The sequence below is a fragment of the Glandiceps talaboti genome, chromosome 14, assembly GCF_964340395.1.
Source record: "Glandiceps talaboti chromosome 14, keGlaTala1.1, whole genome shotgun sequence".
Lineage (NCBI taxonomy): Eukaryota > Metazoa > Hemichordata > Enteropneusta > Spengelidae > Glandiceps > Glandiceps talaboti.
In genome coordinates this window covers 4,890,134-4,906,192 of record NC_135562.1, presented here as the reverse complement: position 1 = coordinate 4,906,192, position 16,059 = coordinate 4,890,134, and the positions used below count along the sequence as shown (strand labels likewise).

General features: G+C 35.3%; 1 protein-coding gene across 1 annotated transcript in view; it reads left to right on the top strand.

Annotated features, from left to right (window-relative positions):
- The first annotated feature begins 3,603 nt into the window (after nt 1-3,603).
- LOC144445856 (gamma-aminobutyric acid type B receptor subunit 1-like) overlaps nt 3,604-16,059 on the top strand; it is a 19,631-nt gene continuing 7,175 nt past the window's right edge. Inside the window, exons 1-8 of the mRNA XM_078135497.1 lie at nt 3,604-3,613; nt 8,032-8,195; nt 9,902-10,039; nt 10,401-10,571; nt 11,417-11,524; nt 13,235-13,303; nt 14,935-15,123; nt 15,667-15,906. Of these exons, the coding sequence (XP_077991623.1) occupies nt 3,604-3,613; nt 8,032-8,195; nt 9,902-10,039; nt 10,401-10,571; nt 11,417-11,524; nt 13,235-13,303; nt 14,935-15,123; nt 15,667-15,906 (1,089 nt within the window). The remainder of the gene's footprint in view (nt 3,614-8,031; nt 8,196-9,901; nt 10,040-10,400; nt 10,572-11,416; nt 11,525-13,234; nt 13,304-14,934; nt 15,124-15,666; nt 15,907-16,059) is intronic.

Sequence of the window (16,059 nt, the reverse complement as noted above, 5' to 3'; positions counted from 1 at the left end):
CATTCACAGACAACTTGTATAATTATATGATCTGTGTTGGTGTTCTACGTATACAGAATGTCATTTTCAAAAAAGCAGATGATGATGATGATGATGATGATGATGATGATGATGATGATGATGATGATGATGATTATGATGATTAAGCGATAATTCCAATTACCCGAAAGCAAGCGAATGAGCGGAAGTTGTGCTAAATTTGCTTCTTTGGCTAAAAAATAAATGCAATTATAACATAGCCCTTAGACGTGTGGGTGCCAGTATGGGGAGGGGGGTGCCTGCTGCGCAAGCTCGTCAAAGTGCGACCACAGATAATACCACAAATCCTCGTTCAAATACCCCAAGCATGCCACCCTTGCACTCATGTGTCATGGATTTCTGTTATATTACGGTTCTGGACCCGTTGTACTTTGATTTTAAACAACATAAATTTATCCATATATGCATGAAAAGGCGAAATTGCAAGACTATAATATTATTCAAATTAACGCTTGTGTGGTTTTTTGTACCATTTTAGTTGCATAAGTAAGAGGTTTAGTACGGAAGCTTAAGGAGGACACAGGAGTAGATTTATTGCATGGAGTAATTTGTTTTTATAATGGGAGTAGTATTGTTTTTAGTTAATACAATGGGAGTACTTTTTTAACCATGGGAGTAGTTATTTACCACAGGAGTAGTTTATTTTGCAGTGTCCCATTTTGAAATCGCGTAATACGCGATTTCCATGGCAGCGTAAATGTAGCTGACATGAACTTGCTTGGATGCATATGAAGTTGTGTTTACGCCCTGGGCTATAGTATGTGACGACGTCTACGAACGGACACGATTCAAAAGGGCCGTGCATGTAACGATCGAACGTATTAGATTCAGATATGGTTGTTTACGTCAGTGGGGGTGACATTAGGGGAAGGGGAAGATATAAGTCGATTAAAGAGTGTTCAATGACCCGGGGATTTGCTTAGTACTAGAGCAAAGATGCAATTATGTCAAAGCGCGAATTCCTTGAAATATTCCCTACTTCTAAAAAAAAGTAAAAACAATCCAGCGATGGGGGTTTGCCGATCACCCTAAAGATAAGTAAAGCCTAGTATGTTTCCATCGCAAATAAAAAAAAATGTTTGTTTTTTTAACTATGTATGTACGTATGTATGTATGTATGTATGTATGTATTATGATGTAGTAAGTTTAGAAAGTTTGACTGATCAATAAGATAACACAAAGAAAGAGTTGTGCGGAGGTTTAAGCATTAAGCTTTGGCACAAATACGGGATATCAAATGGCACGGATTGCAACTCAGTGTCGTGTAACAGTTTCCATGGTTACACAATGTTATGATATACTTAGACAGGTATAATTGATGCATGTTGTAGAATACAACGTCAAACTGGTGCTTTGTTTCATTCTAATGGTGCAACTTTCATATTCGCAATATTGGCTGCGTCAATAAAAGTTGTTAATCATGAAAAGTATTTTTGAAAATCGACATTTGTTTATGACGGACGCCAAAGACCAAAAGCATCCATATTGCATTTTTAAAACGATTTTGTGCATAGCAATACTTATGATAAATAATCTGTTTTGTTAATAGTAAGAAGAAAACAAACTGAACGAATATTACTAGTAACCATGCAGCTGCTGAATATTCTTTTAAATAACCTTCCCTCTTGAAACAAACAAGTACACCCATGCGAGTATCTAAAACTAATCACCTATGCAACCGATCGTCGAGCTGCACATTATGCTTGTCCTTGTTGCAATCGCTATCCAAATTTACCACACTTGACCTTTGCGTTCTTTGATCACAATGAATTCATGCAAGCAAGATAGTCAACAATAGAAGGGTTCAATGTGGAAAATAATCTGAATGAAAATAGCGAGGTTATTAGGCTTCTACTTATTATGTAGTATCTGAAAACGAAGGTTATGAAATACACGCAGAGAGCTTTACTTCCCCGTAGACATATTACTCTCCTTAGTCAAAGGGTACATGTATAAATGTGTTAATACCATGTTGCCCCTGGCAACCGCCGATGGAGAACGAAGAGTAACAAGTCCGTTTTTCGACAGACTGTGACAATGTCAGTTCTCGATAAATGCGTCAGCCTGAGTTAATAAGTTTGTTTTATACTTGTACAATATTTACGTAAAACGTCGATTACTCTTTTCTAGTATAATATTAAATGTCAGCGCACATAATGAGATTTCTAGCATAGTAGAGGTTTCCGACATCATTAGTATATGTATACTATATCGTTTAGATACTATGTCCTAAGGCGCCATCAATTTGTTTGCCATCACCGTGGGCAGGTTTGTCGGTAGACATTTTGTTCGGCTCAAACTTTCTCTGGAAGGCCGCATTTCATACTATTGTATATGGAAATCCCATTCAAACATCAAAATATATATCTACAAAATGTAAATAGTTGTTTAAGACAATCAAACTTTGGATTTGTACATTTAATTTCATCAGTCAAGGAGATTTAGGTATAAACAGAAAATGAATCGACAGAACTAATTGAGCCAAAATTTAAAATGCTTTGATGGCGATCGAAAACTTGAATGTGCGCAGGCCGGTACATCACACTACTGCATGCATAACGTCAACGGTAACTTTCATGCATTCACGTGCAGTCACTTTAGGATCACCAGTACCAGCATATATTCAGTTGTTTTTAAATTGGTACTCCCAAAGAGGAACTGAGAAACTTCTTGTCATTGGAGGTACAAGTTACCTTTCCGAAACCGAAAATTGTGTTTGAAATCCATTTTCAAGGTTGTGGACATGTTTACATGTTACTGCATCAAGTATAATAAGTAATCTAAATTCGAGTCATGAATGACAAATCATGACGCCGCTTTGAGATTACTTTAGATACATTTTTCATACATTGTTACGTGTCATTGATTCACGTTTGTAACTTTTATGTCTACTGTGTAACATTTGTAGGAGCATATGAAATTTCTTGTATCAATACATGAACATTGTGCTGCCACTGATCCGTGACAATGGTAATAATTGTCAGCGCCTTGAGCTCTCAGGAGGAAAGGCGCATTATAAATCTGCATTATTATTTTTAGATTATATTATTACCAGATTTAAACTGAATGCCTCCCGTAAGGGAATCACTAATTATGCAAATAACTCATTAAAATAAAATAAAACTATGGTAACAGGCTTTGTTTTTGGACAAGCGTGCTTTTTTAAGTTAATGTATGTGCCAAATTATACGGAATTTGAAGAGTGCATGATACTGCTTAATTACTGAATATCGTTCATCATTCAAAATACTCAATAAAAGGTAAAAGTTGTAGCAACAAACTTCATAGGACAGGTGAGTATTATTATGGTTGATATATGTATCATATTATACCAAATTTGAAGCTTGCATTTTAGGATACAACGTAGTTACCTAAAATCATTAATTATCAGGGGTAGGTAACAAATATTAGTCTAGAGCACGATCGATATAGTAACAAGTACAAATATAAAAGTTGCGGGAAAATTCTACATAGTACCTGGTACAAGTCGTTTAGTTACGAGCAAAGTCTATATTGCGACGAACACAAAGTCCTATTTTTCCCACCGTCCATTGCGTATTCAACATGGCGGCAAGTAAGATCGACAATCCTGATGGTAAGAATCAGTCGATTTCTACTACTAAAAATCGAAAATACGTATTCCTATAGCGTGCGTTCTGGGAAGAATTGGTTGGAGGAACAACAGGGAAAATTTCATTGATCGATTCCACCGATTGTGGGAGGAGTTAGCGAAAAACTTTTTCTACCGACGGATGTCCTATTCTAAACACACGTCCCTATGCGAATGCATGTACAATATTGACAGTAGTACTATATTTTATGTAGACAGAATAACAAACCCATATGTTGCCTGCAAATTCTATGTAAAAAGTAAAGCATACAATATTTACAACCAACCAGTTAACAAACCCCACAGTACTCTGATAGAAGATCAGTGGTTCAAAATACGTATGTACATGCATTCGGTATAGGGACGTGTGTTTAGAATAGGACATCCGTCGGTAGAAAAAGTTTTTCGCTAACTCCTCCCACAATCGGTGGAATCGATCAATGAAATTTTCCCTGTTGTTCCTCCAACCAATTCTTCCCAGAACGCACGCTATAGGAATACGTATTTTCGATTTTTAGTAGTAGAAATCGACTGATTCTTACCATCAGGATTGTCGATCTTACTTGCCGCCATGTTGAATACGCAATGGACGGTGGGAAAAACAGGACTTTGTGTTCGTCGCAATATAGACTTTGCTCGTAACTAAACGACTTGTACCAGGTACTATGTAGAATTTTCCCGCAACTTTTATATTTGTACTTGTTACTATATCGATCGTGCTCTAGACTAATATTTGTTACCTACCCCTGATTATGCAAATTATTCATTAACACTGTAAGGTACATCAGCTAACTTTATAGGACATACACAATTTGTTATGGTTAATGTATGTACTGAATTGTATTGAAATTGAAGTATGCAGTCGTAAGATATAGCCTAATTACCAAGAATATTTAATTATGCAAATTATTCATTAACACTGAAAGGTACATCAACAAGCTTTACAGGACATGTGCGACTGTTATTGTTAACATGTGTACTGAATTATATTGAAATTGAAGTATGTATTCTTATGATATAGCCTAATTACCGAAAATCATTAATTATGCAAATTATTCATTTAACACTGTAAGGTACATCAACTAACTTTATAGGACATATGTGTTTTCTTATGGTTAACGTATGTACTAAATTATGTTGAATATGAAGTATGCATTCTTAAGATATAGCCTAATTACCGAAAATACTTAATTATGCAAGTTATTTGTTAATGCTGTAAGGTACATCATCAAATTTCATAGGACAAATGAATGTTGTTATAACGAATATACTAAATTATATTGAAATTGAAGTATGCAGTCTAAAGATATTGCTTAATTATTTGATTTCATTAATATGCAAATTTCTCTAATTAAACATTAACCGATCTGGATGAAAACATAATTAGGTCTAGCTATTACCCGAAAGATTATACATTCCAAATTTCATTACAATTGAGCCAGCCGAATTTTAGAAAATGATGACACAGACAGACAGACAGACAGACAGACAGACACACACACACACACAGAGACATACATTTGTATTTTACACACACACAGACACACATTTGTACCCTTACGGGAGGTAAAAACGGCAAATTAGTAAATAGATCAAAATCGCTTCCCAATTGCACCTTATCATTACATTATTGATATTATGAACTTTAGAGTAACATTTGATAATTGTTTGTGTCCATTTGGATTTGCGAATACAATAATTTGCATCATTGCACAAAATTGGTTTGATATGCCATTTGCCGAACTCCCTTCATGTATATAGTCCTTGTCAGACTTCAGAAAATGTGACTGCCGTTGGCATATTTGATTAGAACCTGGAAGACAATTGTTTTAGGGTAATTTCATGGTGCTAAACTCGAAAACGTTGTCTTCCAAGTGAAAATGTGAGATTTTAACCTTTAAAATTTGCATATAATTTACACAACTTGGACTTTTTGCAAATATCAATTAAACAAAGAAACATTTCACCAATTAAAATGCTTTGTTCGCCAAAGTGGGAAAATTCAATACGGCGGCCATGTTGAATACTTTAACATTTTTTTTACATTGCATGTAGTTTTTCCTGTTTTTATTTTTGTTACATAAAGGGGTCGAAATAGAATTTTGTTGCATGAACAGTGTGCACCTCGACTTTGAAATTTCCCTGCACACTATGTGCACATATTATTTCAGTTAAGGTTTGTCTATTACATATTAGATAACAACAAGAAATGATGTCAGGATTGAATTAAAAAATGGATTTTATGATCACAGTACTAGTATAAAGTTACCAAGGCAAGAATAGTGGGCCCACTCTATGGTTTCACTGCCTTGGGAATTTGTTAATTTAATAGACGATTGTCTTCATAATACACTGTAGGCTGATATACATGTTGTTTCATGTCACATAAAATACTTCTATATAATCTCCCGGTATTCCGAATGAGTGCTACGTCATCGAGGACGAATGATTCCCCTCATGTCGGCCGTATCCATAGGGGAATCATGAGTCCGAGTTAACGTAGCACAAATGAGGAATACCGGGATATTATTTATTTATTATATACATAGACCCACTATTTTTTTTCTATTATGACAATTTTAAACTAAAATATTCCGAAACTTACCCTGAACGCGCATCAATTTTACGAAGTGATGGGGCTACAGCGCTCAGCTGTTCATTCAGTTTTCGGAATGTAGACGCCCTTGCGACAGCTGCCGTCGCTACTACTACTAACGTATATATATTGAGATAAGTAAAATTACACCACAGACTTTCAGGTAGGGAACATTTTGCCAACGACGGGACGTTTGTCAAGAGCAGTGATTAATTCTTTGACAAAATATAGACACTTTCATCGGAAAAAATTAGACTGGCTAACGAACGGGTGCCTACACCGGTTATGCATAGAACTCGGCTCGGGTCATACGCTAAAAAATCAACACTGGCAAGTTCTAATGTCGAAAACATTGTGAAATTTTCAAAAACACATTGTCAAAAGTCGTTCAAATGTTCTATCAATAGTTGTGCAACTATCACTGGAAGCTTTCAAGATGTTTATGTTAGCATGTCTACCTACGTTATTGGCTGTACGAAAGGCATGTGTCCAAAAAAGGTGTATTTGTTCACTGTTTACACGGATGATGATGATGGTCGATGTTTGGCAATCCATGAATAGCAAGGAAACTATATTTCCAAACAACAACATCGTAACTGTACAGGTTGATGATGTTTACGACAAATAATTCAAAGTAGTTCCGACCATATTACTATAGTGTGACGTCAAAGTATAGTAATATGAAATGTATGGCTTTCTTATTACTATACTTTGATGTTACACTCTGGGAATATGAGGGTCTATGTATATAATACTACACTATACATTTGCTATGAACGTTCATCATCATTATCTCATGCGATACCAGGACGTGCGACATGGTAGGACTATGCTTAGTTCAACCACCGGTGGATTACTTGTGCAATTTCCCGGGCCACTGCTTGCTTCAAACACAAAGCCACAACGTGTATGTCGGTCGAATTGCAACCAGGACTATAGTAGTTAGAACTCGTACTGGCAGGACGTAGCACTCTTTATCAATGTCTGACAAACGTTACAAAAACAGTATATTATAACATAACTGGGGTTATCACTACATGTACCTTGCGACGTTGCTGGCAAGTTTAAAGTCCACAGGCACGACATTGTATTCTTTGTTGACATCACTTCATTTAACTACTTGCACTTGCTATTTTGGGACAATCTTGCTCCTGATTGACTCTCATCAAGCAAGGAGCATTTGTTGCCTACATGCAAGTCTACAATCGTGGTTAGTTGTTCCGACATCATCGAAATGTTGGACAGAAATTCAGACGTGCTTCGAAAATAAACAACGCCATTGCGACTCTTGTCAACGATAACTCACGAAGAGTACTGGAAACGAGAAGTCTCAAGTCTCAAAACTCTTCGGAGTATGCAGATCTGACCAATTGTCTTTAGTGTGCCATTTCTTCCAATCTTATAATAAATCATCCTTAATCTAGTAAGCGCCTCGGAATCTTTGCTATTCGTTTGTTCATAACGAAAACATCAACTCATTTTAAGTTGCAATCAAGAAAAAAATGAAGGGTCAACGCACAATTTGTTGACATAGACGTGAAATTTAAGCCATTTTAGAATCTAAAGTGGCCGCCATATAGTGTGTTATCTCTATGGGGACATACAAGATTTCCGACATCTTTGTACACAGGACGAGGAACCCTAAATTTCTTTCAAAAGACCAGAAACAGGCATTTAACTCTGATTTTCAGAGAAATCGGTTCCCCGGGCGTATCTATATCAATTTAACGTGTGGTTTGTTCTACGCGCACTAACTTAACGACTCATTTTTCGTGCTTATTTTAAGGAAAAGAACCTATCTATATTGGTGGGTTGTTAGTACTCTCTGGAGAAGACGTGTTTTGGGCAGGAAGTGTTTACCCTGGGGTGCTTTTGGCTTTGGAAGATATCAATCAACGGAATAACATATTACCAGATCATGAATTGAAAGTTGTAGTGAATGATACACGGGTAAGTAAAATGAATAGAATGAAAGGTCAGTGGCTTCAAGAAGCTAACCACTGATTCCATATAACATGAATGCATTGTGATCTTTAGGAATCAGATCGGATTAGAATTAATGTTTATGTGAAGCTTTTTATTCCAGAAATGGAGGAATTACTTCATCAATATTGATATTATTTTCAGTATATATTGACAAACTAAGTAAAAATCTTTCAGCTCTCCCGTTTGATTGCCGTTTTGGTGGCTGCTAAGTAAATCAGTTAATTATGCTGATGATTTGGTTATTTTTAACAGGGGCGTATGGTAAACTAATGCTAGTTGACACATGAATTTACATATATTGAAGCAAACCGTTTCACACCTCCAGTTTACTCAACACCTCCAGTAAATTTGGATCATTCTGTCAGATTCATTAGACATTGAAGAAGAGCAAGTGATTTGTTCGAAACATGTCTGTTTCTCAATCAAAGTAGAAGAAAAAAAACTTGTGTTTCAATCTTGGTGCTTCCATGATGAACATACACAGTGCTATATTGTATCATATAATTTTTCAAGTAGAAACACACAATGCAGTTACTTTATTTAATGAAAATTCCCACATCTCCTCTGAAGTCACTTGGAGTTGCACAGGTAGAAAGGGACATTGGTCATGGATGTTAGGCCAATGTAGGATCATCCAACAAAAACCCTTCACAAGACCTCTTGTAGCGTATCTAATAGTTACCAATTGCAATCAGTCCTTATTAAAATTTCAAGGAATCTGATGTATTTCTAGTCTATGTTTTGCTCAATAGGGAACTTGCAATCCAGACTGAGCATGCTCGGACGCAAAGGACTATGGGATTATCTGTTGTTATCGTAATACCTAATCTGGAGTTACCGATAAAATTAACCCCCCACAATGAATTGATTATTTGTGGTTAAAAAGAATATAACGTTATTGTTACAATACGATTTGATTAGTATTTATTATCACATTTCCCATGATGCAACATTCAACATGGCGGGTTTGCAAGTTCCCTATTAAAAGAGCCCTTAAATGGAAGGCTTGAATGAAAAATTACTTGTGTGTCAATTTCAATGATCAAATGGGTTAATCATTTTATGTAGTTTAAGGTCTTTGTTTCTTCTGCTTCTATAAAACCTTCTGTAACGAAACTCTTGTTTGTGTTAAAGTGGCCATCTAGATGAGACTTTGGTATTTATTTTGGATCGTTAATTAATTAATTACTAATTAATTAATTATGACTTTACCATGTTTCCCTGTCAAAAAAATGTGAAACAACGTATGCCAAGTCTGTTTCTAACTCAATAAATTGCAAAAGATTATTATTAAAAAACTGTGTAAATTGTCGGTTATTGTACATACGATAACACACCCTTCACACATCTGTTTATCTTGTAAAATTTATAGAAATATAAACAAGGACTTCGTCTATTTTTTTACATTCTTTTTTTTCAAGGATTTGATTAATTAAAATCCAAAACACGTCCATTAATACATACAAAATCGAAAATATAAACTTAATCCTGCAGATAGCACATCGTGAACAAAACAAAAACCAAAATAATGAAGAAACTATGTTTTATTTCAATTTTGTAATAATCGTCTCACTTTTATACCTTTATGTAACATTGAAATATTCGACAGAAATTAAGATATATTGGCCTGTCTACTAATGCTCTATTTATCTTTCACTTATACCTGGCAGGGAGATGCAGGGATGGCTATTCATTCCTTGATCGGCCTGGCTTCATCTCCACCTACAAAAATCATGCTGTTAGGGGGCGCTCAGGGCGAAGAGGCGGTTGCTCTGGCGGAAACCAGTAAATGGTGGAACATGATTCACGTAAGATACTATATAAGATATCGTGTGTGTGTGTGTGTGTGTGTGTGTGTGTGTGTGTGTGTGTGTGTGTGTGTGTGTAGGTAGGTAGGTAGGTAGGTGAACATGCGGAATTAAGTGACACATATTGCATACTCATGTTGTCAGCATTATGTTAAAAGCGAGAAATTTTTGCCTTGTTAGATAGTTTGAGTATTTAAATAAGAAACAGAACGTTCAATACGTACACCCCTTCTGATTGGTTTAACTCGTATGTCAATAAAACTACACATTTTAGCTCCACCAATCCACACCATAATCAACGTCACTATTGAGCTTTCAATGTCAGAGATAAAACTAACTATGAAACATTTTAAATCCATAGGTCGCTCCTGCAACCACAATACCACTACTGTCAGATCGAGAGCGTTTTCCTTTCTGCTTTCGGACAAGAATGTCACTATTGATGTTTTCTCCGGTTAATGTTGCCCTTCTTAACTATTTCGGTTGGCAGCAAGTGGGCCTCATATACACTAACGATGCAAGTTTTTTGACGGTAAGTAACACACAAGCACCTCCTTTACACCGACTTGCCTTAAAATTGTACTGGCTGAAACTGGGTCGTCTTTTTAAAACTGTTTTATTAGATATAATGACATACTCGTAATATCATGATACAGTATTGAATCACTTGTGAATATATGTATTTGTGTAGCTGTACTACATATGGATAAAATAGTCCTGTTTAACATTTATAATGTCTAATTATTGACACATTAACAAGTTTCAATAAATATATTGTTGGTTGTCTGATTGGGGAAAATAATGTTCCAGAAACAACTAATACAGTTTTGTTTTTGTTTGTTTGTTTGTTTGTTTGATTGTTTGTTTGTTGGTTGGTTTGTTGGTTGGTTGGTTGGTCTGTTTGTTTGTTTGTTTGTTTGTTTGTTTGTTTGTTGGTTGGTTGTTTTTTGGGTTTTGTTTTGTTTTGTTTTGGGGTTTTTTTTTTTTTGGGGGGGGGCTAAATTTGACCCAAAGCAACATTGCAGTCTACAGAAGTGTGTTCACTTCAAATATCGTATGCCTTTCAAGTTCCAAATTACTATTCATATTTTGCACTAGAAAAAACAATTATTTTTTAAAGGGGTAATTTCTTATGTAGTTAGCATGATGTATTAATATCAGGTTGACTGTACTGTCGGAATAATATACAAAGTTGTGTGCTATTACAGACATACCTTGTTTGTTTGTTTGTCTGTGTGTTTGTTTGTCTGTTTTTATATGTTTGTTTGTTTGTTTGTTTGTTTGAACAAAATTTAAGTGACCACGTTTGGCAATCATGAATTGAATAAATCTTTAGTTCATATGCATACATAATTCATGTATTTCCGTCCTGTCCAGATCGTCCGAATTCTAACAAACGAATTGACACAAGCCCAAATCACAATTGTAGCATCTGAACCATTCGAATCAGGGGTATCACCCTCCTATCAAGTGAGGAAAGTCAAGGTTAGTATAATCCGAAATATTTTTATTATGCCGAGACATATGATAGAAACTCACTGACAAAAATTGAGTAAATAGTAACCAGGGAAAGGAGACTGATTGCAGTACCGTAGCCTGGTTGAATCATAGCGATGTTTAAAATCGTTATTTACGTGACGATTCCTAGCATGCGCAATTTAAATTGATGGTTCACTAAAGTCAAAAGTGACTGTACACTGACTCCTCGCTAATATGTATCTTATATCTCTATTGTGTACGCTGGCTCACTTTGAATAAAAATGTCTCCAGTTAAAAATTGTAACTTTTTGCAGCAAATTAAAAATTCTTTGCGCGGGAAAGTACAAAAGAAGTGCGCACAAGCACTGTGCATTTTCCGCGAGTAACAGTTGTCTTGAAAGTCTCCTTCATTTGAAGATAGCAAGTCGCAATTATAATGTCAGCGAGTGAAACTCAAAAAAAGACGGAAAAATTCGTTCAACGTGAGGTCGTCTGCTATGCTGCCTGCAGTGACTCCGAGGATGCGCTCGATCTCATTTACATCTTGTTCCTTATATTAAAACATTTACTGATAAAACGGCAGATCTCTTTTTGGAATATTTGGTGGCCCTGAAAAACTATTAAACTAGGTACGCAGTTTAAGATCCACTCTTTGAAGATCCATTTTCAATAATTGTGTTCGACGTTGTCGTTGGTTAAAATGTTGTTTGATATAATTATCTCATTGCACACTGACACTAGCGTTATTCCGCAATTCATTTTGAAGCGACAATTTGGTATGGAAAGAATGGCCCTGAATTTGTAAACAGAGCTGTACCTTCGACATCAAAATCCAAACTTCAATTTCTATTATAATGATAATGACAAGCAGAATTCACTGAGTTCACCTTGGGTTCCGACATAAACGAGGCCTTAAAAGTTTTGGGAGTTGGGTAACGAAAATGATTATTTTGTTGTGTTACTTATTTGAGAAAGCACCATCCAATTTATTTTTTACTTTGAATGTGACAACTACTCTGAAAGATACGACATTAGGCCAGAAAAAATGAAAAAGCTGTTCAACCTACCCATATATTTTTCTGGTGATGGGCAATATATCCTCATGCGGGCTTCGCATTTGTTTCAAAATTAACGATATTTCTTTATATTTTCTGAATAGTACATGTAACAATATACATTTGATTCTATTTCAAATTATATAATATCTTATACAGTGGTTTACTTGGCTCTGATGATGCATACAAGCATGAGTTGAGATTAAATTAAGCTGTTGCTTATCCAATGTGCACTAAAAAGAATTTACGACCATGAGAGTGGGCTGAGCAGTCATTGGGCCATCACAAGTCCTCACTGTACCGTACTGTACTGTACTGTACTGTACTGTACTGTACTGTACTCTACTCTACTCTACTCTACTCTACTCTACTCTACTGAACAGGATGAAATCCTTTGCCAGTCCTTGTTCATAAAAAACGATGTATAAAGACATGTCATTTTCGATAGCAAATAACACAAAATACTTATAAAACGGATTAGAAACGGGGTAGAAGTGCAGACACAATTCTGAATAAATCAAACCTTAGTTCCATACCCCTAAATATAGATAATAGCATATCTTTATCTTAGAGCTAATAAGGGACAAATGATGTCACTACCAGTTTGTCGTCTTTATTACTTATTTGATTAATTATTTGATAACTTTAAATGTTGGTACAGGAGTCTGGTGCACGTATCATATTTATTTTGGCGTTTACCTTTACTGATCAGAGGTTGGTGCTATGTGAGGTAAGTTAAATAAGGGCAACCACTACAACATTCTATTTAAGTTTATATGCAGGTCTAGGAACATTTACCGATTACAGGCTTGACCATAATAATTAGAAAAAACTATAGAAAAAGTGCATGTAGAAACATGATGCAGTAAACCTTTTAGCTTTCCGATTTGTGTTTTTAATCAGGTTGTCATTTTCATAATAAAATACTTGTTCTGAATGATATAGTGGAGGGATTATAATTTTTGATGCATTTGAATGCAGAAAGAGAAGCCAAAAAACCATTGAATATAATGTATGATGTACTAAATATTTAATCATAATACAATATATACAGTATTTGATTCCACAGTTTGGTTACATTTCATACTGCAATGTGTAACACCAAAATATTTAATGTAATACCCAACAACTGATTTCTTGATAGCAATTTTTAGATTGAGACTGCCTTATGGATTGCGTAAATATTTCTATCACCGGTATACTTTAAATAATGTATGCCATAACAGTGGGATACTGTTTCTTGTATGTACGATAACTGCTTTTGTATATTTACACTTCGTTCTTCATGTATTGTAGGTTAATGTTGGTTTGTTATTTCTATGTTCAAGTCAGCTACAATAACAAATTCGAGCTAGGAGATGAAAAACACGTACCTATGTTAATTGTCATACTTTAGTATTTTTCTAAATATCTGTTCTCCTTTTCTAAAGATACTTCAATGTTAAATTTGTCTTCATTGGCGTGGGTCTATCACTAACGTTAATACACTAACCATAAAAGTCACAGCAGTTTCCATTTTGCTTTATTTTCTAAACGGGTTGTGGTAAGCCATATGTGGTATTAGAAACGCGGCCAGCGAAGCTCGCTGCGTTTCCAATACCATAAGTGATATTCATTCTTTGCGCATTATTAGAAATTGGTTTATGTTGCATTATGTCAACATTTGCTAATAATTTGTAAAGAACCATTTTGATAGTCGTTTTAACTGCGTGTAATGACAAAGAGTCTACCAAATATTTAGATTGTGTACTGAGATACCCAGATTCTAAATACAAATTTAATGTACAAAGAAAACAAAACATTCTACCAATAGTCTATGTTCTTAAATAACAATATTTAATAACATTCAAAGGGCATATACTATTACAGCATTAGAGTAAGACCCAGTATAGTTTACATAGAAAGTGACATAAAAATATTGTATGATAGAAAAGTAGGGAGTTAGGTGGGGGTCATTTTGGAAAATAGTGTCTTTCTAGGAAGGGGGCACTTTGGCTTTTGGTCATCGGAGCTAGGGGAGCAGATTGGGAAAACTCTTGTTCACCTCCAAAACACAGACCCCCACTGTCAGTTAAAAATGTCTGCCCCTTGGAGTGAAAATACGTAGCAAAGTTTTTTTTTCAGTAAATGCCAAATTCGGTATATTATAAAGGGGTTTCATAAGACCCGCTCGGGATTCTGCCCGTGGATATATACCTGGAAAGTGACATTTGTACATATGCAGCTAACAATGAACTCGTGCACGTCAGTCATTGATTTCCTACCTGCAGAATCCCTCGCTCGTGTTACCAAACCCCAAAAGCTTTCTTCTTTGGACACCTTGTAAAAAATATGACTTTTTAATTTGATATTTGATGTCAGGCTTACCGAAACGGAATGGAGCATCCTAAGTTTGTATGGATATCATTTGGACCTTCAAAGGTACCTTACTGGGATATGCCTGATCCTCTAGTGCCCTGTGCATTGAGTGAGGTACGAGCAGCCGTAGAAGGTGTTCTTAAAACCGGCCAGGATTTAATACCTAGTGGAAAGCCAACTATATCTAACATGGTAAGACCTTATAATTGGTTTTAATCTTTTAATCTTTCATTACTTTTGCGTTTATTGTTTTCTTCTATTTATAGGTAGGGAACTTACTAAAACCTATTTCCAAATACTAAGAAGTAGGTTTACCATGGCACTGTAATTGACTGGAACAATCTTACACATAAAAGTTTCCATCAGAATGTTGAAAAAAAGTGTTAAAACAAATATGTATGTATGTATGTATGTATGTATGTATGTATGTATGTATGTATGTATGTATGTATGTTTGTATGTATGTATGTATGTATGTATGTATGTATGTATGTATGTATGTATGTATGTATGTATGTAAGTATGTATGTATGTATGTATGTATGTATGTGTGTGTGTGTGTGTATGTATGTATGTATGTATGTGTGTGTGTATGTATGTATGTATGTATGTATGTATGTATGTATGTATGTATGTATGTATGTATGTATGCATGCATGCATGCATGCATGTGTGTACGCACGTACCTCCTAATACCTATTTGATATATATGTACATGTATAATATTTTTAACAGACAAAGGAAGATTTTAACGCTAGATATTACAATGTGGCGGCACAGCATGGCCTAACAGATGTATTATCATTGTACCATTCAATGGGATATGATGCAATATGGGCAATGGCTTTGGCTCTCAATTCATCTATTGCAAAATTACCAGATGGTAAGAAGCTGGAAGACTTTGACTACAGTGATAAGGAGATGGCTCAGATTTTCCTGGAAGAAATGGCCAAAACTAGCTTTGAAGGAATGTCGGTAAGTCATTCAGATATTTCAATATCCCAGTTTAATTTTGAAGTCATTCTGAATAGAAATGACATACACAGATTGAATAATCACACTATGCAGATATATCACTGTAAATAATGTTTCCAGTCAGCAAAGCTCAATACTATCTGATTAATATAA